Below are 20,758 nucleotides of genomic sequence, written 5' to 3' on the forward strand. Positions count from 1 at the left end.
TAAGCTGTTTGATGAATCAAGTAAAATTGATTAAGTCTAAACTGTTACACTTTACAAAACAAAAAGTGAAATTTACTTGAATAGCAAAAGAATGTTTTTCTTACTAAGTTGGAAACTCCATTTATATGTCCTGGGTGATGTACCATCGCTTCCATCTTTCTCTTTATCCTTGTCCCCATCTTTACTGTTAGGAGAAGTCACTCTTGAAGGAGACCTGCCAGGTTTTTGAGACTTATTTGAGCTCTTCACTGGAGTGCATTTATTAGAGTTGTCTGTAACTGGAAGGTCTTCACTGTCACTGCTATTGCCTGTAAAAGAAAAATTATAATTAAAAATATGTGCATATTTGTAAAAAATATAAAAACCTGTTTTTACGTTCTGGCTTCAGAACCTACCAGTTCCATTCTTTTCATTCTTACTAGACACATTTGAGCGTTTGTGGCTACGCTTTTGTTTCTTCGCTGGTGTCCCATTGCTGCTGTCACTTATTCTTTTCTGACCTACATGAAATTGAAACAATTGAATGCAAATGTAAACCATGTTGCTACAGAACAGCTAAGCCACTAAGTAACTGAGGTTATAGTTATTCAACACATACAGCTTACTGGTTTTTATGTAAGTATCAACATGTTCATGCCTCTAATTACAAATCTCACTTGACAAACATTGGTATAAATTAAGGTCAATGCCAAGTGGTTTTCAGAGTGCTTATATGTGGACATTTCTTCTGTAGGTACAGTCTTCTTAATCTTTTTAAAAAGTGAAACCTCCATATAGACATAGGATACAAAGAAAGTGCTTCACCCAAATCTTGGATATCACCTGGATCACCAAGATTCCACATGGATGGTTCCAAATACATATGATAAAGGTCAAACCATACCCTCCCCACTGGAAGCCGGACCAAATGAAAATAAGTCATCTTTGAAACAAGTCATTTGCTTCTCGACTTTGCCTAACAAGTCAGTGTACACACACACACACACAGATGAAATGTCATCGTCCTGAAATGTTAACTTTGTTTCTCTCTCCACAGATGCTGCCTGACCTGCTGAGTGTTTTCCAACATTTTCTGTTTTTATTACACAAATACATTATTGTTTCTGATTGTTATCTAATGATCCCTGGTGGTAGAGATTATGGATGAGCATGCATGTGTTCTTGAGATGAGATTTTGCTGTAATGTCTCCCATAGTGAAATATGCTTCTCACTGTGCAGGCTCACACCAAGAACAAACCCTCTTGAGGTAGTGGCGAGTTGGCGTTATATCCTAGCATAATTAAACACCTCCAAAACAGGAAGGAGAAATTTTAAAAAGAGTGCAAAATGATTACAAATCCCAAAGACACTAGCAAAAATAAATTAATAAGTATTTTTCAAACCACTAGAAAGGATAAGGAGCAGTGTTTTACATGAATGGCCTGGGAACAGATCATCCATCTAGCTTCTCCCTTGAAAAGATAGGTATGCAGATGGGAGGAGAGGAAAGGGAGATTCACCCTCCTACCAACTTTATACCAATCTGTTCGACCAGTGAGAAGGAAAGAAAATGCAAAATAAAATGTGCCCCCAACAAGACTTGAAACAGACTACCCAAATTATTAAACATTTGAAAATTCAATTCATACTTAGTAATGCTGCATATGTTTATAAATGCCTACCTTTTTCCTTGTTCTCAGCCTCTTGTACTATGATACTGCTGCTTGAGCTCGTACTGGCATCAAACCCATTGGCAGACTCACTCTCGCACAATCCTTCCTGCGATTCTCCAGCGACACTGTCCACTTCAATAGTGATGTCACTTTCACTTTTTACACTACGAACCTCATCCTGATGAAGCGGTGCTGGTGAAGCAATTGACAAAACCTGCTGCACTGAACCAGACACAACAGCTATAACTATTTCAGGAGAATTGGATCTCGAGTTTCCTGCACCGACATCTTCACTGCTACTTTTTTCTTTTTCATCCAAGTCATCCAAATCTACCTCATGGCAAACTAAAGCTTCAGGCCCAATCGGAGGCATCATATCCTCATCAGTTTTTGATAAAATATCCTCTTCAATTTCCAAATAGGGAGCTTCCAATTCTTGCTTCACGCACCTGTCTGTCACAATCTCTAAAGGAAAAGCTTCACCATTTTCAAGTTCTAACCTTTCAACAGTTTTACATTCTTCTGCAAAATACTCCATTTTGTCAGTATCTTCATCTTTTACAGTTTGCATTTTTTCTTCACTTTCCATCCGAAGCCTTTTATCAGGTGTTAACTGCTCTGGAGATTTTCTTTTTCCTGGCTTCTTCTCATCATTTGTAAGTTCATTTGACAAGCCAGTATCTGTAACTGGAATGTCTACTTCAGGAGCACTGGGGACAGGTAGCTGCCTGACCTCGGAGCTTTCCAATTTTTCCATGTCTTGTCCACTTTCAGTAACTATTTCTATGTGGTTAGCAGGGACAGTCTTGTTATTTTCTGAATATGTATCCCGTGCCCTATTTCTCCGTCCTTTACCCTTTGGAGACTTATCCACAAACTCTTTCCGTATATCTTCAGCTTGAGTTACCCTTTTCTCATCATTATCTGTTTGTTCTGTACTTTGCAGCTCTTGCTTCACAGGTGTAGTTTTCACATCGTCCTCACAAGGTAATTCCCTAGTTTCTTGCATACAATTATCTTTGAGTTTTTTCCCCTCAGGTTTCTCCTCTTCATCTATTGCTTTTGTGGAAACAACTTCCTCTTTTACAGATTTGTCTGCTGAGGCTTCGACTTCACTTTCATCTGAGGAATTGGTAGACTCTATAACAAAACATGATTTAATTTCTAATTCAATATTGAGAATGAAGCAAAAATAAAAATGCAACCTCAATATGCAGCTCAAACCTATCTTATCCTAGAATGTAGAGAAAATGGTAAATACACACATTACAATATGCTTTTGATATAGTGCATCTGCATAAACACAACAGGTACAGAAAAATAAACAGAGCAATATGGTGGTCACACTGACTCACTGATCGGATTTCTTCTTTTGTTGCCAGTATCACCAGCCAGACAAGATTGTACTTCTAAGCACTGTACACAGGCAAGAAAGAGACTGACAGATTTTAAGAAAGACTTGCATTTAAATAGTGCCTTTCACAACCTTAGGACATCCCAAAGCGCTTTACAGCCAATGAAGTACTTTTGAAGTGTAATCACTGCTGCAACGTAGGAAACGCAACAGCCAATTTACAAACAGTAAAGTCCCACAAACGACAATGAAATAAATGACCTGATCATTTGTTTTTAGGCATTGGTTGAGGGATAAACATTGGCAAGGACACCAGAAGTTCCCAGCACTTCTTCAAATAGTGCTGTGGGTTCTTTCACGCCCACCTGAGGGCTGACGGGGCCTCGTTTAACGTCCCATCTGAAAGATGGCACCTCCAGTGCAGCACTCCCTCAGTACTGTACTAAGTGCCAGCCGAAATGATGCGTTCAAGTCTCTGGCGTGGGACTTGAGCCCACAACCTTAAGACTCAGCGAGACTCACTGAGCCAAGGCTTACACCACAAAAAAAAAGGGGTCTCACTCCTCTCCATCTCTGTAACCTCCTCTAGCCCTACAACCAACCCCCCCAACTCTGTACTCCTCTATCTTGTGCATCTTCCTGCAACTTCACCCCTCCCTAAGAACCACCTCCTCTTTCTCTTCCTTTAAGACCTTCAATAAAACCATCTCTTCAACCAAGCTTTTGGTCACCTCTCCTAATCCTCCTTCTTTAACTCAGTGCTATCTTTTTCCTCACACTTCTGAAGTGCCTTGGGATATTCTTCTATGTTATAGGCACGATTTAAATGCAAGTCGTTGTATTTCTGTTCAGCGGCCAAACTGCCTATGGAAGCTGTTAGCGGGTGTGTAAATTACAAACAAATTTATATTTGATTTTTCTTGGGAATTTTTTTCTTGTCCACTTTCCCCTATGCCATGTACATTTATATATTTCTTGTTTATTCTTAAGTGGGAAACCTGACTATTTGGCTGGAAGCAGAATTTCTCTTTTTACCAAGGGCAATAAACATGCTACCATCCACTGGTGGGAGAACTGCTTTACTGACCATTGAGAAAAATTCTTAATCCTTGGTTAAAACCTTAAAATACTGTTTGCTCTGAAGCAGCAAGTATTTGCAGACCCACAACCAGAAGCAAATAAGAGGCAATCTCAAACATTGGAAATTATGTTGTTTGGAGATGAACAACTGCTAGAAAAGCCACTTCATTTTCATTACAGTGACACATTGGAACAAGATTGGCATCATTTTGTTGCTTGTTTATAACCAATGGGAAATAGGATTGACGAACATGTTTTTGTGAAAACAACACCCTTTTAATAAAGGTTCTGTATAAGTAGTGTGGTAGCATTGTGCATGGTGTTCTCCATGTTGCTGTGCCACAGACTGACAGAACATTGGTTTATGAATCATAGAATGGTTACAGCAAGGAAGGAGGCCATTCGACCCATCAAATCCATGCCGGCTCTCTGCAAGAGCAATCCAGCTAGCTCCACTCCCCCGCCCTATCACCATTGCCCTGCAAATTTTTTCCCTTCAAGTACTTATTCAGTTCCCTTTTGAAAGCCACGATTGTGGCCACACATGATGTATTCCTGAGTAGAGGCCAGGGAAGAAAATACTAATCATCCGAAGTGGCTTTTGCATGTGACACAGCAGGATCGGTCAAGGCTTAACATTGATTGAGACAAAGGTCAAGATGGTGGCCTGGTCTGGGCTAACTTGCCCTCTAGTTTTCTCTCATTGCACAGAAGGGCCTTATCTAAAACAAGCTTGTTCTTGCTCACTTCAAAATGAACAGTTAAATTTTTACTGAACTTTCAAAAACAGTGTTAAAGATTACTGGAGTTAAGTAATGGTAAAGCACCTCAGCCCATCCCAAATTTATTCCACGCTGAGTCAAAGGTGAAACAGGCTAATCCTATCATTAGCTTGTGAATGTACACCAACCATTTATATTACAGTACTGACTTCAAAAGCATTTCTCTATTCAGAGGTAGTAATGCAATATAAATTAGGTGCACAACTGCTTCCAGAGGCAGAACACATAATTTTACAAAGTGATTTCAATCCCTTCTTTCATAGACAAAACATCTATGGTACCATACGTAGCTATCACGGAGGCAACATGTTCTTCTGGCCAGCTCTCAGCCCATTCGTACAAACCAGCAATGTGGTTTTCATACTGCTGGCACCTAGGACTACCACGGTCATTTGGAAAGATCACTGGCGAGAAGCATAAAATCACAAGAACTACTTCTGAGCACATATGCATTAGCAAACCTAGTGTATGCCCAGTTGTAACAGCATTATCACCGGTGCTCTAAATCTACCTTGCAGTATAATGGGGCGAATTTAGAAAACTAGCACCAACACCAAATAAAAAATATAAATGGGACACGAGTTGGTCCTTTAATTTATATAAAATAGCTATCAGTTCAGGTTAACAACCAATTATCTGTACCATTTGATGCTTTGTCTGAATCATACATCCCAGAGCTACGCCTGGTGCGCCTTCGAGGAAGACCTGGAGGAAGCAAACATCAAGGAGTTATAAACATTTAGCAAAAATTATACATTTAATTAAAAATGCACATGAATCCAAAAGACCCAAGCATGTTTGCCAGTTGTCAAGCAAAGCAAGGATGAGAAAACAATTCAATGGAACTTCAAAGTTATACATTGTTAGTTGACAGCAGCTTGCCATGAAGCCCAACATTTATACCACAGTCACTGTTTGTACATGTGGAGTTTTACCCATTTGCTCATAACAGATGGATAGTTTGACATGCAGAAGGTTGAAATCAGAGCCTAAAAACCATACTGCAGCAGTTTTATGGCCACTTACCAATATGGTGTACCATTTATTACTATAAATATGGCGCTAGGGATGCTAAAGTCTCTTGGAGGGAAAACAAACAGTAAAGTGTGGTATTTAATAGTTCATACCTTCCACTCCATTGAGAAGAGGTGAAGAATCAGATATATTATTCCGCATACTTCTAGTTCCACTTTTCCCCTCACTACCTGGAGTCCTGGATAAACTGCGTTGTGAATTAGCAGTTGGTGTAGTTTTCAGACTAGGGCGGCCACGTTTCGATTTATTTTGTTTGTCGTCCTCTTTCTTTTCATCCTTTTCATGATCTTGTTTATTCTGCATTAACAAATGGGCGAATTAGCATCTACACTTCCAAGATAACAGCTTGTTTAAAAGAAACCAAATTCTACAATATATCCTATAAATCTAATAAATGAAGCACATGAAAGTAGGTCTCATGGCTTGAATACACACAAACTAAATAGCATGATTTCTGAAGCAAAAGTCTTTTCTGCATCATTTGGGAATATCGGAACAGGAGTAGGCCATTCAGCCTCGAGCCTGTTCCGCCATTCATTGAGATCATGGCTGATCTGTATCGTAACTCCATCGACCCGCCTTGGCTCCATATCCCTTAACACCCGTGACTAGCAAAAATCTATCAATCTCAGATTTAAAATTATTAATTGAGCTCGCACCTACTGCTTTTTGTGGGCAATAGTTCCACACTACTACCACCCTTTGTGTGAAGAATGTTTCCTAACTTCTCTCCTGGATGACCTGGCTCTGGTTTTAAGCTTATGTCCTCTTGTCCTAGACTCCGCCACCAGCAGAAAACGTTTCTTTCTATCTACCTTATAAATTCCTTTCAAAATCCTAAAATCCACAATCAAATCACCTCTTCACTTTCCATATTCCAGGGAATACAAGCCGAGTTTATGTAATCTCTCCTCATAATCTAACCCTTGGAGCCATGGTAATATTCTGATGAATCCGTGCTGCACTCCTTCCAAGGCCAATATATCCTTTCTAAGGTGTGATGCCCAGAACTGTACACAGTACTCCAGGTGTGGTCTAACCAGGGCTTTGTATAGCTGTAGCAAAACTTCCTCCCCTTCATATTCTAGCCCTCTAGTTATAAAGACCAACATTCCATTAACCTTTTTGATTTTTTTTGTACCTGACTACTACATTTTAGTGATCTGTGTACGTGGACCCCTAAATCTCTTTGGATCTCCACTGGACCTAGCTTTTCACCATTTAAAAAACTCAGATGTATCCTTTTTTGGTCTGAAATGGATGACCCCACGCTTACCTGTGTTGAAATCCATCTGCTACAGTTTTGCCCACTCACTTAATCTATCAATGTCTCTCTGCAATTTTATGCTGCTGTCTGCACTACTTACTATGCCACCAATCCCTGTGTCATCAGCAGACTTGGATATATGGCTCTCTATTGTGTTATCTAAGTCATTAATAAATATAGTGAATAGTTATGGCCCCAGCACAAATCCTTGTGGAACACCACGAGTCACTTCCTTCCAATTCGAGTACAGACCCATTATCCCTACTCTCTGACTTCCACCGCCTAACCAATCTCTTAACCAGGTCAATAATTTGCCTTCAATTAGCTAATAGTCTCTTATGTGGAACCTTATCAAATGCCTTCTGGGAGTCCCAGACTCTTCCATCACCATCCCTGGGTATGTCCTGTCCCACCGGCAGGACAGACCCACCAGAGGTGGCGGTACAGTGATATACAGTCAGGAGGGAGTGGCCCTGGGAGTCCTCAACATTGACTCTGGACCCCATGAAATCTCATGGCATCAGGTCAAACATGGGCAAGGAAACCTCCTGCTGATTACCACCTACCGTCCTCCCTCAGCTGATGAATCAGTCCTCCTCCATGTTGAGCACCACTTGGAGGAAGCACTGAGGGTAGCAAGGGCACAAAATGTACTCTGGGTGGGGGACTTCAATGTCCATCACCAAGAGTGGCTCGGTAGCACCACTACTGACCGAGCTGGCCGGGTCCTGAAGGACATAGCTGCTAGACTGGGCCTGCGGCAGGTGGTGAGCGAACCAACACGAGGGAAAAACTTACTTGACCTCGTCCTCACCAATCTACCTGTCGCAAATGCATCTGTCCATGACAGTATTGGTAGGAGTGACCACCGCACAGTCCTCATGGAGATGAAGTCCCGTCTTCACACTGAGGACACCATCCAACGTGTCGTGTGGCACTACCACCGTGCTAAATGGGATAGATTCAGAACAGATCTAGCAGCTCAAAACTGGGCATCCATGAGGCGCTGTGGGCCATCAGCAGCAGCAGAATTGTATTCCAGCACAATCTGTAACCTCATGGCCCGGCATATTCCTCACTCTACCATTACCAACAAGCCAGGGGATCAACCCTGGTTCAATGAGGAGTGTAGAAGAGCATGCCAGGAGCAGCACCAGGCGTACCTAAAAATGAGGTGCCAACCTGGTGAAGCTACAACTCAGGACTACATGCATGCTAAACAGCGGAAGCAACATGCTATAGACAGAGCTAAGCGATTCCACAACCAACGGATCAGATCAAAGCTCTGCAGTCCTGCCACATCCAGTCGTGAATGGTGGTGGACAATTAAACAACTAACGGGAGGAGGAGGCTCTGCAAACATCCCCATTCTCAATGATGGCGGAGTCCAGTACGTGAGTGCAAAAGACAAGGCTGAAGCATTTGCAACCATCTTCAGCCAGAAGTGCCGAGTGGATGATCCATCTCAGCCTCCTCCCGATATCCCCACCATCACGGAAGCCAGTCTTCGGCCAATTCGATTCACTCCACGTGATATCAAGAAACGGCTGAGTGCACTGGATACAGCAAAGGCTATGGGCCCCGACAACATCCCAGCTGTAGTGCTGAAGACTTGTGCTCCAGAACTAGCTGCGCCTCTAGCCAAGCTGTTCCAGTACAGCTACAACACTGGCATCCACCCGACAATGTGGAAAATTGCCCAGGTATGTCCTGTCCACAAAAAGCAGGACAAATCCAATCCGGCCAATTACCGCCCCATCAGTCTACTCTCAATCATCAGCAAAGTGATGGAAGGTGTCGTCGACAGTGCTATCAAGCGGCACTTACTCACCAATAACCTGCTCACCGATGCTCAGTTTGGGTTCCGCCAGGACCACTCGGCTCCAGACCTCATTGCAGCCTTGGTCCAAACATGGACAAAAGAGCTGAATTCCAGAGGTGAGGTGACAGTGACTGCCCTTGACATCAAGGCAGCATTTGACCGAGTGTGGCACCAAGGAGCCCTAGTAAAATTGAAGTCAATGGGAATCAAGGGGAAAACTCTCCAGTGGCTGGAGTCATACCTAGCACAAAGGAAGATGGTAGTGGTTGTTGCAGGCCAATCATCTCAGCCCCAGGGCATTGCTGCAGGAGTTCCTCAGGGCAGTGTCCTTGGCCCAACCATCTTCAGCTGCTTCATCAATGACCTTCCCTCCATCATAAGGTCAGAAATGGGGATGTTCGCTGATGACTGCACAGTTTTCAGTTCCATTCGCAACCCCTCAGATAATGATGCAGTCCGAGCCTGCATGCAGCAAGACCTGGACAACATCCAGGCTTGGGCTCATAAGTGGCAAGTAACATTCGCGCCAGATAAGTGCCAGGCAATGACCATCTCCAACAAGAGAGAGTCTAACCACCTCCCCTTGACATTCAACGGCATTACCATCGCCGAATCCCCCACCATCAACATCCTGGGGGTCACCATTGACCAGAAACTTAACTGGACCAGCCATATAAATACTGTGGCTACGAGAGCAGGTCAGAGGCTGGGTATTCTGTGGCGAGTGACTCACCTCCTGACTCCCCAAAGCCTTTCCACCATCTACAAGGCACAAGTCAGGAGTGTGATGGAATACTCTCCACTTGCCTGGATGAGTGCAACTCCAACAACACTCAAGAAGCTCGACACCATCCAAGATAAAGCAGCCCGCTTGATTGGCACCCCATCCACCACCCTAAACATTCACTCCCTTCACCACCGGCGCACTGTGGCTGCAGTGTGCACCATCCACAGGATGCACTGCAGCAACTCGCCAAGGCTTCTTCGACAGCACCTCCCAAACCCGCGACCTCTACCACCTAGAAGGACAAGAGCAGCAGGCGCATGGGAACAACACCACCTGCACGTTCCCCTCCAAGTCACACACCATCCCGACTTGGAAATATATCGCCGTTCCTTCATTGTCGCTGGGTCAAAATCCTGGAACTCCCTTCCTAACAGCACTGTGGGAGAACCATCACCACACGGACTGCAGCGGTTCAAGGCGGCGGCTCACCACCACCTTCTCGAGGGCAATTAGGGATGGGCAATAAATGCCGGCCTTGCCAGCGACGCCCACATCCAGTGAACGAATAAAAAAAAAAAAAAAAAAATATATACTACATCCATAGACATTTCCCTGTCTACTACTTCAGTTCTCTTAGAACTTCCATTTATATAGCCATATGTCATTAGGCGCTCCCAAAGTTCTTCACAATAAATATTTTTTGATGCGCAGTTATTTATGCCAAACTTGGCAGCCACTTTGTACAAGTCCCACAAACAGCAAGTGAGATGAATGACAAGATAATCTGTTTTTGGTGATGTCAACTAACAGAGGAATGTAGGCCAAGACACCAGGAGAACTCTCTGTTGTTCTTCCAATAGAACCATAGGTTATTTTACATTCACCTGAGCAGGCAGATATGGCCTCATTTTAACATCTCATCTGAAAGACAACACCTCAACACTGATGTACTCCCTCGGTATTGCACTGATGTTAGCCTAGATTATGTGATCAAAGCCATAGTAGGGCTTGAACCCACAATCGTCAGACTTGAAGCGGGAGGGGTGGAGGGAAAAAAAAGTGCCAGCAACTGAGATAGGAAAGAGAGTGCTCATTGGATCAAATGGCCTTGTCTTGTTCCATGCTTTCTATTATATTCTTAATCCTCTTGTCCCCGCTCCATGCCTCTGATGTCCTCATGCCTGCAAATCCCCACCCTCTCATTACATGAGCTTCTTCTCGAGAGGGCACAGAGGGTTAAAATTAATCAGGAACACGACTTGAAAATGGGGCTGTTTCTTGTTCGATACCATCAAACTGGTCTATTCTCTTCATACAGAACAGAATGCTTAGAGTTTGTGGAAGACAGGGAATGCAACACAACTTCTGGGAAAAGTAAATCTGAATTAAAAAAAACAGAAAGTGCTGGAAATACATGTCTCGTTTAAGAAACAAACAAACCTGCTATGCATTTCCAGCATTTTCTATTTTTATTTCCTTACTTCCCCATAGTACTCTTGATTCCTATTGGAAAATAACAAAGGAGCACAGACAAATACAAGTTAGGAGACCGGAACCGTGCAAAACGACAAACGTAGGTTAAAGAGATAGGCCGCTATCTCTAGATGCTATGGGTTAAATGAACCCACTAACCTAAAGTCCTTGGTACAATATAGTCAGATACATAGCAAAGCTTCTTTTTACTTTGCCTAAACCTCAGATGAGTATCCATCACTCCCATAAGTTTTAATTTTTCCAGTCCCCATATTAACTATCTTTACTGGCCTGCCTGAACAAAATTCACAATTTTTGCTGAAATTTGAGCAGTTTTGTGCTGAGATTCACATCCACGAGGAACTGGACTAAGGTTCTTTAAACCCATGTCAATATCTATGGAGACCTGAGAGACAAGAGTGTAGAATTTCATCTTCACTGTCTGGACGGTAAGCTAGCAAGGTGGATTACGCGGCTTTTATAGAACTCGCCTGATTTTCATTCCATTGATTTCAAGATTTTCATTCAGTCAGTCTTACTGGATTTGAACCGGCAAAAGGACAGCATGCTAACCCAGCATACCATTCAATCCCCAGTTTGATGCTTTTGACCTCATAACTACAACCAACTGCAAAATCTAGCCACAATTTTGGAATAATCTAGATTTGAAATATATAACTACCCACTACAATGGAAATGTTTGTAAACTATTGCCTTAAAATAGGTCAGATTGAAAGTATACTTTGAGATGAACTTGGCAACAATCATCAGTATATAAAGTACAGAATATGGAACAAAGGTGGGTAAATGAAGTTGAGGTACCTTTCAGCTATGATCTAACTGAATGGCAGAACAAGCTCAAGGGGCTGAATGGCCTATTCCTGTTCCTATGTTCTCGGTGAGGGAGAAGAAAGGCCTAGAAACTGGAATTCCGAGCAGAGAAAATGGTAGTCTCACAAATGTCTTGTAGAGCAATCCCTGTGCTACAAGACAGAATATTCTTTTGCACCCATCAACAGCCACTGAATGTTTGCCTACATTGGGTTATTTCCCTTTGTCAACTGGATTTATTCTCCTACATTATGATACCGTGCAAAAAACAAGGAGCAGAAATGGCTAATAAGAACAGGATTTACCCAGTACCTTCAATTTTCTTCTATGTTTTCCCTTTGGTGCACCTCTTTCCGAAGGCCAGATAATTCTATCACCTTTTACCCACTCATCATACCTGAAAGAAAATAAGGCATATCATACTTTCAGAACCGTCCAAAATCTAATACGGGATGTGTTTAAACCTGTTCAAACTATTTGAATGGGATTTCTTTTCACATTTAATAGAAGGGACTTTAAAGGGAACAGACAGCAATACAATAAATAAATATATATATATATCAATCATGACAAAAGGAGAACAAGAATTGTAGGTATTGCAGAGAAAAGCCCAGTCCAGATAAAACTAATCCTATACCATGGAGACAAATGCTCAACTGACAAGCTCCCAAAAGCAAGAAAAAAATTATAGCCACTTAAAGTCAAATCAGAAACAGAACAAGAGACTTACTGAAGTCAGAGTCTGGCATCAGAAGCCAACATATACAGAAGTAATAGATACCAGATCCAGCAATATAAATGAGCAGTTTTATATAGTTTCCCTGCTCCACTTCTTTCCACATATGAACAAGGTTTTTTTTTCTCTTATCTGAGTATACTTTTCTCCTCCACCCCAGCCAGCCAGATGGAAATAAAAAATAATTATGTTAATAAATGCATGGGAACTAAATTTGAATTCAATTTCCCTTTCTCAATTCCTACCTCATTGGTCACCTCACACGCCTATTTAAATAAGCCTCTTTCAAGATACTGAGGGACCAATATTTAAAGTAACAAACTGTAACTCTCAAAGAGCTGCAATTCTTGTTAAGTCAGTCAGAGAATAGAGTACATTTTCCATGTGCACACAGTATAATACACAAATTCATGATAATTTGTATTGGACCAAATAGACCGATTCAGTTATTTGTACACCAGATAAGGAGATGCAACACTTTGAGACATAATTAACATATCATATTACGATCCGCAAATGATTGAAAAGGAAGATCAATCCAGAGAGCTGCAATGCTGAGGGAGGAGGAAGTCACCAAATCCCAACTTAAGTATAATGCAGTATGATAATGTTTTGTGTAATTAACTAGCCAGCACCAGAACTTCAGAGCTATTGTAACTGGAAAAACTATTTTAAAAACTCCAAACATTCATTATCATTTCTATATTATATTGGGTATATGGGATGTAGTATCGGGCTAACACCTCTGAACAGTGAGTAGTCACATCCTTTAAGATCGAGCTCAGTCATCAGAGGATGCATTGCAGGATTTGAGAAGCTTCAAACGTCAGTCACACTCAATATGAAGGTTAACAACCTATTTAACAAGATAGCCGTCAGTGAACTCCAAGCTCAAGGCATCAGCTTACAAACAACCACAGGAACAGCACTCTTGCAATTCATGACATCATCTGAATCTCACTACATTAATCCTCCAGCATCTGAGGCATCAGTCCAATTTCTATTTAACAGTAATTCTTCAAAGGTCATTGTTTTCTTTCACAGATAATGTATTTCCAAGGAAAAAAAACAGGTAAGTCAGATAAAATTGAAAAAAGGCACCAATCGCAATTCAGAAAAACTTCACATTTCACAAATTCCATCACGGATGTGTATAACTGTAAAATTTAGTATTCGGTTTCTAGGCTAAAGTCCACCCCTAAACAAAGTTAGTCGATCAAATTATGGGTACTTCAGTGATTTGTAATTTCAGTATTTTATATTAATTCAGCTCCTTTACAGAATTAGTTCAGTAATCTCTCAAGTCAGGTCCCCAAATAAGAGATCAGCACTCATGTTGAAAGGAATATTGCTGGACCAAAAATATTCTTTCTTCATCTAAATTAATACACACTCACGCAGTGACTGGTCGAGCTCAGAGTTGCAAACTTTGCACTGATTTCGATACGGCTCCTGTAACATGACAGTTCAATTCTAAGACTCAGCTGCCAGAACACCTACCACTGTTTAATCTAAAGCAATAACCAATGGTAATGGTAAGAACCGAAGCAGAGAACCAATCATATTTCAATACCCCAGCTTCAAACACTGGCAAAATTCCTGACAGCACCTCGCCTATTGGTCTTCCAAGCCAAAGAACAAGACATGACAACAGAGAGACAAAAAGGAGATGGAAAGGTGGCAATAGGAACAAATAAACCAAAAAAGGACAAATTATTTTGGAACTGTATTTGTGGGTGCACTGTGTCCACTTTCCCTACCCAATCTTGCTCGGGTGGCACAAGGTTTTGTGAAAAAGGAACTGTCAAATAGTCACAATGACCCGGAACTTCATGAAAACGTGCGCCGAAATAATAGCATAAGTACAGCGTAATGCCGATTTTTGGTGTAAAGGATGGAGGAAATTTGGACATAGGAACAGGAGTAGGCCATTCAGCCCCTCGTGCCTGCTCCGCCATTTGATAAGATCATGGCTGATCTGTGATCTAGCTCCATATACCTGCCTTTGGCCCATATCCCTTAATACCTTTGTGTGTAGAAATGTTTTCTAATCTCACTCCTGAAAGGTCTGGCTCTAATTTTTAGACTGTGCCCCCTACTCCTAGAATCCCCAACCAGCGGAAATAGTTTCTCTCTATCCACCCTATCTGTTCCCCTTAATATCTTATAAACTTCGATCAGATCACCCCTTAACCTTCTAAACTCCAGAGAATACAACCCCAATTTGTGTAATCTCTCCTCGTAACTTAACCCTTGAAGTCCAGGTATCATTCTAGTAAACCTATGCTGCACTCCCTCCAAGGCCAGTATGTCCTTCCGAAGGTGCGGTGCCCAGAACTGCTCACAGTACTCCAGGTGCGGTCTAACCAGGGTTTTGTATAGCTGCAGCATAACTTCTGCCCCCTTGTACTCTAGTCCTCCAGATATAAAGGCCAGCATTCCATTAGCCTTCTTGATTATTTTCTGCACCTGTTCATGACACTTCAATGATCTATGTACCTGAACCCCTAAGTCCCTTTGGACATCCACTGCTTTTAACTTTTTACCATTTAGAAAGTACCCTGTTCTATCCTTTTTTGATCCAAAGTGGATGACCTCACATTTGTCTGCATTGAATTCCATTTGCCACAGTTTTGCCCATTCACCTAATCTATCAATATCCCTTTGTAATGTTATGTTTTCATCTACACTGCTTACAATGCCACCAATCTTTGTGTCATCGGCAAACTTAGATATGAGGCTTTCTATGCCTTCATCTAAGTCGTTAATAAATATTGTGAATAATTGAGGCCCCAAGACAGATCCCTGCGGGACTCCATTAGTCACATCCTGCCAATGTGAATACTTACCCATTGTCCCTACTCTCTGTCACCTTTCGCTCAGCCAATTTCCTAACCAAGTCCGTACTTTTCCCTCGATTCCATGGACTTCTAACTTAGCTAACAGTCTCTTATGTGGGACCTTATCAAATGCCTTCTGGAAGTCCATATAAATAACATCCATTGACATTCCCCTGTCCACTACTTTAGTCACCTCTTCAAAAAATTCAATCAGGTTTGTCAGGCACGACCTACCTTTCACAAATCCATGCTGGCTCTCCCTGATTAACTGAAAATTCTCGAGGTGTTCAGTCACCCTATCCTTAATTATAGACTCCAGCAATTTCCCCACAACAGATGTTAGGCTAACTGGTCTATAATTCCCCAGTTTCCCTCTTTCTCCTTTCTTAAAAAGCGGAGTGACATGTGCAATTTTCCAATCTAGAGGGACAGTTCCTGAATCTAGAGAACTTTGAAAGATTATAGTTAGGGCATCTGCAATCTGCTCACCTACTTCCTTTAAAACCCTGGGATGGAAACCATCTGGACATAAGTGACATACACCACAATTTCCTCCATCTTTCATGCCAATTCCGCAAAACCTCCACTGAAACCTTCTGCCGCGCATTAATATCACTCCTTCCCTATGGAAAAGTTCAGCTCACACGACTTTCCTGAATTTACGTCAATTCTGAACAGGCTATAATTTTGCACCTAATAGGACCCAAAATCCTATTTTTGGTGTTTTTTGGCAATTTATTTTTATTTCTCCTCACTGAGACCTACAGTGTATTTTCTGCATCTTTATGGCATCAGAATGATTTGCATTAAAAATTGGAACACTTCCACGATTGCATTTTCTTAAACATGTAGTGCCCGATTTGATGGTTTCACAGTTTAATTTTCATGCATAAAGAGGGACTTAAAGAAGGTCTATTGTATAAGTTTGGCGCTTTCCTTGGGCCATGATCGTTTACGCCGATTTTCATTTGCATTACGCGTTTTTTACGTTCTAGCGTGCGCGGAGATACTCAGGAAATTTCTGTGTAACTTGCTGATGGGAAGATCGGTGTAAATTTCAGCATAACTTGCTAGTCAAGCCTTTTCAGGGAATTCCAGGCCAATATCTGCATTAAACTGCAAATTAACACAGTAGCAGTGCAATGACAGGCAGGTCAAAGTTTTAAAAAAAGTCTTGAGGTGTAATGAAGTATACAACTTCTTATTAAAAAGTAAACAAACAATACTACATTTTAGGAACTGCAATTCTGATGGCTGTTACTTTGTACAAACAAGTTAGTGCTTTGAAGCCATTTTAAAATCCAAACTACCATAGCCAAACAGAAATAAATGAAGGGATTAAAATAATTGCAACAATTTGTAAAGTCTACTTTCTCTTACCTTGTATTCCAACCATAGTAATGTACTAAATAGACAACCTCTCCATCGTCAACTTCAGAATTTCTAATATTGGCTTCATAGATTTTTTGATTTTTCCCACGTCCGTATTTTACTTTAACCTTGGTTCCAGAAGGGAATCGTTCAAATTCATCATCTTCCTCCTCCTCCTCTTCTTCTTCTTCTTCTTCTTCCTCCTCCTCTTCCTCCACTTCTTCTTCTTCTTCTTCCTCCTCCTCCTCCTCCTCCTCCTCCTCCTCCTCCTCCTCATCATCATCATCTTCCTCCTCCTCTTCCCTTTTTAATGAGAAAAGCCAGCAAGAGAAAAAACAGACTGAATAATAAAAATAAGAGATAAAACACATTTTTTTTAAATACTCTAAGAAAAGTTTGGTTGTGGTGCTCCTCAATGGCTGCGTGAATAAATGCACCACACAATTTGGTACTGAGCCATGCAGATCACAAAGGGCCCAGGTTTGATCCATGGTCTCTTCTGATTTAACAGTTCTCAGCCAGGGTGCAGGGAAAGGAAAGGGGGAGAACGTCAATTTTCCTCACTCCTGATCATTATCCTATGACCCCATCTAAAAGAATTGACTTTGCCAGAAAAGCCAGAGAGGGAGACCCCTATTTGAGAGTGTTGTTCAAATACCTGATGAGTATTTCTTAAATAAAAAGTGAAGTACTTTTTTAAAAAAAAATTCCTGCTACCTTTTCCATTTTAATGATATTCTCCATACAATACTGAGTCTCCCCCAGTATAATGTTTGTGTCCTAACAAACATTCATCCCTCACCACCAAAACAGATTTACTGGTCATTTATCTCTCCCTTTTATGGGACCTAGCTGTCTCACATTTGCCTGCATAACAAGAGAAATTCATGGTCTATGAAATATTTAGGGATACCCTGACAAAGTGAAAGGCAGTAAAAAAAAATCCAAGTTCTTTCTTTGTTTTCTAATCATTCAAATTTTGCCTTTAATAGATAAAAAACCATATCCATTTCCAGTTACTCTGAGCAAGGGTATCCAATCAGATGCACGGAAATTCAAGCAACATAACTATTTTATGCTTTGCAAACACATAAACAACCCATAAATTCTCTTTAGCACCACTGTGTCCCAAGTGCATTTCAATAAATGTATCTTGTTACACTGATGCTCTTTTGTATATCATACATGCCTTTTGATTTACAAGTCATGTGCAAAAGTCATTACCGGCATATACATTCAAGCAACAGAATATTTAAAGAAGTACATACTTTTTTTGTCTATCCTCATAGTCCTGTTCCCTGTCTTCATCATTTTCCTCCTCTTCCTCAGAATCTTTTTCAAACTCGTCTTTCTTATTTTTCTCTGCTCTGTTTTTGGGTGTGGATGCATTTTTCTGCTGTCCTGTGTCAGTTTCCTTCTCCTGTTTCTTGGTGTCCTCCTTAGCCTCTTTATTTTCTTTATTATTTTCCTCGTTCACCTTTTCTTCTTTTTTTATTTCTTTGACTTCTTTTTTGGCAGTTGTTGCATTTCTCCTCCGACCCTAGAGACGGGTACTTTATTTAAACTTAAGCTCATAATTAAAACTGCAATATAGTAAACAAAAATATTCAAATTTCTATTCCTTGCTTGATCATTTCAACAGAAGTCTGGATAATAAAGCTCCTCAATCAAGACAATTTTGTGACAATGTTAAGAATTTCCTTTATCCAACTGATGCAGTTAAGTATTATTGAAATATGCATCCTGATTATCAATTATGTTCCATCAGTCCTTGTGTTTAACAATATGCAAAAACTATTACAAAGTTAAGCCAGTAAGTGTTAAGCATTTGAAAATGATTTTAAATCCTCACAAGGCATGTGAGCAAGGAATTGGGTTACATAATGGTCAATATTGTTTGGGAACAATGTGGCAGAATATTAAGAGCACATTGCAAAAGTACATTTACTATGAGCCCATATTAAATTCCATATAAAACACATCATACATATTGTTGTTAGATGAATAATATTGGATAAAGATGCATGGAAGCTTTACAAAAATAGATGAAACTTATGGGCATTTGTTATCTCCCAGGAGTTGATTCAAAGAGCAGTCACCTGAAGTTGTGAGTCTCTGGCAGATGCAAAAAATCAAGTTAGTTGTCCTGCTGTTTCAACAACAAGCACAGATATGCAAACAGACATGTGAAACATAGATGCACAGTTTAAAGAGGGTATCTGAAAACCAAAAACTTGGTCAATAACCAACTATAGTACACATCTCAATGTTGTCTCCCCAAATTAAAACTGATGTAATTTACTTCAAAAAAATCTATTTGCTAACCCAAGGATTAAATGAACTGAATTTCTAAGAATTTGTGCAAAAGTATCCACCTTAATCTTTCTATTAAAAAAAGAGAAACAAATGAATAACTGCTTGTGACATTTTACGGCATCATTCGTTCCTTTGCATCTTTTAATTTGCAGTACTGCGGACCATTATTGCAAACTAGTTGACAGCAACAGCCAATTAAAGAGAGGCGCTACAGACTGGTTATTCTTTTCGCACATCTTTTGGAAAATTCTAATACTTGTATTGCATACCATCTTGCTTTGATTTGTAATGCCCTCCTTCAAAAGTATATTTCCACTTAATTTTATCTAATGTACTTACCAAACTGTGCAATATGTATGTCATAGTTTCCTAACCCATTCTGAAACTTTAACAGATATAAACAAACGTGCATTCTCTCAGGGCTGCCAGTGTGCGATTACCACATTGGGATATAACTACTTCAGATACAGTCTCCTCCAGAAACTGCTGATACATTTGGATTGTGCCAATTTATTTACAAATACTTACAACGATTAGCCAGTTTAAAATTGTTGAAATGAATTTTAAAACTCAATAACATGACAAATGTAAACACAGAAAAAGAAAAATAAGATAAATTAGCAATTATTTTGCTGCAATTAGTGCATTCTGCAGGTTTTGATGATTCATTCCCTATTTACATTTACCCTGTGCCAGAGCTCCTCCAATAACCCAGTGGGTAAAGGCACAGTATTCCAGTAGCATCCACAAGCATGTATTCCAACAGAAGTTACTGGACAGCAATCGGGAGAGGGAGCATTGACTGACTTTTTTTTGTTTCTCCCTCTCTCTAGCCCAGGGATTAGACCAGAAGGTTTCAGGTTAAATTCCCAATCTGTCTGGAGTTGCGTAAGGAATTAGTTGGGAGCTACAATTGATCTCTGAACCCCAGGGTTAGGGTGGTCAAAATAACAAAAAAAATATCAGGGCTCCCTCTCTCAATTGCTAACCCCCATGACTCCTGTTGGATTATGCAGTTAAGGATGGTACATGAGAAAAGGATGAGTTTCAACTATGATGCCTCCATGGTGAAATTGCCTTCCAACACACAATGCTCACGCATGAAGAACTGCCAACTCAGCAAGACCATAGAGAGCCACTGGTGTCTGTGGAACTGCATCCAAGAAAGTGTGAGCATTATCAGGATAGGAAGGTAGAAAATTGGGAAATCCACTCTGTGCCATGCATCATTCTTATTAGAAGGCAATCATTTTTTGGGTCCCCAGCATACTGTTCTTGATCCAGCCACTAGGTGATGCTGAAGAGCCCTCTCCCCAGGAATTAAAAAAAATTCTTCCATTTGTTGAGCAGCTTTTTCCTCCCCGACCCAATTTTTTTTAAGCAGTGTGGAAATATTGCACTATCACTAGAAAACATATTTCTGCTAAAACAGAATCACCATAAATCATGGTGCAAATATTATTCACCAGTA

General features: G+C 40.7%; 1 protein-coding gene across 9 annotated transcripts in view; it reads right to left on the reverse strand.

Moving 5' to 3' along the window:
* arid4a (AT-rich interactive domain 4A) overlaps positions 1-20,758 on the reverse strand; it is a 96,550-nt gene that overhangs the window by 6,364 nt on the left and 69,428 nt on the right. For 8 of the 9 annotated variants that reach the window (XM_067991545.1, XM_067991540.1, XM_067991541.1 and 5 more), the window contains 8 exons: positions 18,240-18,511; positions 16,981-17,274; positions 12,337-12,421; positions 5,997-6,201; positions 5,512-5,574; positions 1,663-2,793; positions 396-500; positions 105-308 (listed from right to left, as the gene is read on the reverse strand). In XM_067991545.1, coding sequence (XP_067847646.1) covers positions 105-308; positions 396-500; positions 1,663-2,793; positions 5,512-5,574; positions 5,997-6,201; positions 12,337-12,421; positions 16,981-17,274; positions 18,240-18,511 — 2,359 coding nt within the window. The remainder of the gene's footprint in view (positions 1-104; positions 309-395; positions 501-1,662; positions 2,794-5,511; positions 5,575-5,996; positions 6,202-12,336; positions 12,422-16,980; positions 17,275-18,239; positions 18,512-20,758) is intronic. The other variant, XM_067991539.1, reaches the window with a different exon arrangement.

Source organism: Heptranchias perlo, chromosome 10 (assembly GCF_035084215.1).
Source record: "Heptranchias perlo isolate sHepPer1 chromosome 10, sHepPer1.hap1, whole genome shotgun sequence".
Classification (NCBI taxonomy): Eukaryota; Metazoa; Chordata; class Chondrichthyes; order Hexanchiformes; family Hexanchidae; genus Heptranchias; species Heptranchias perlo.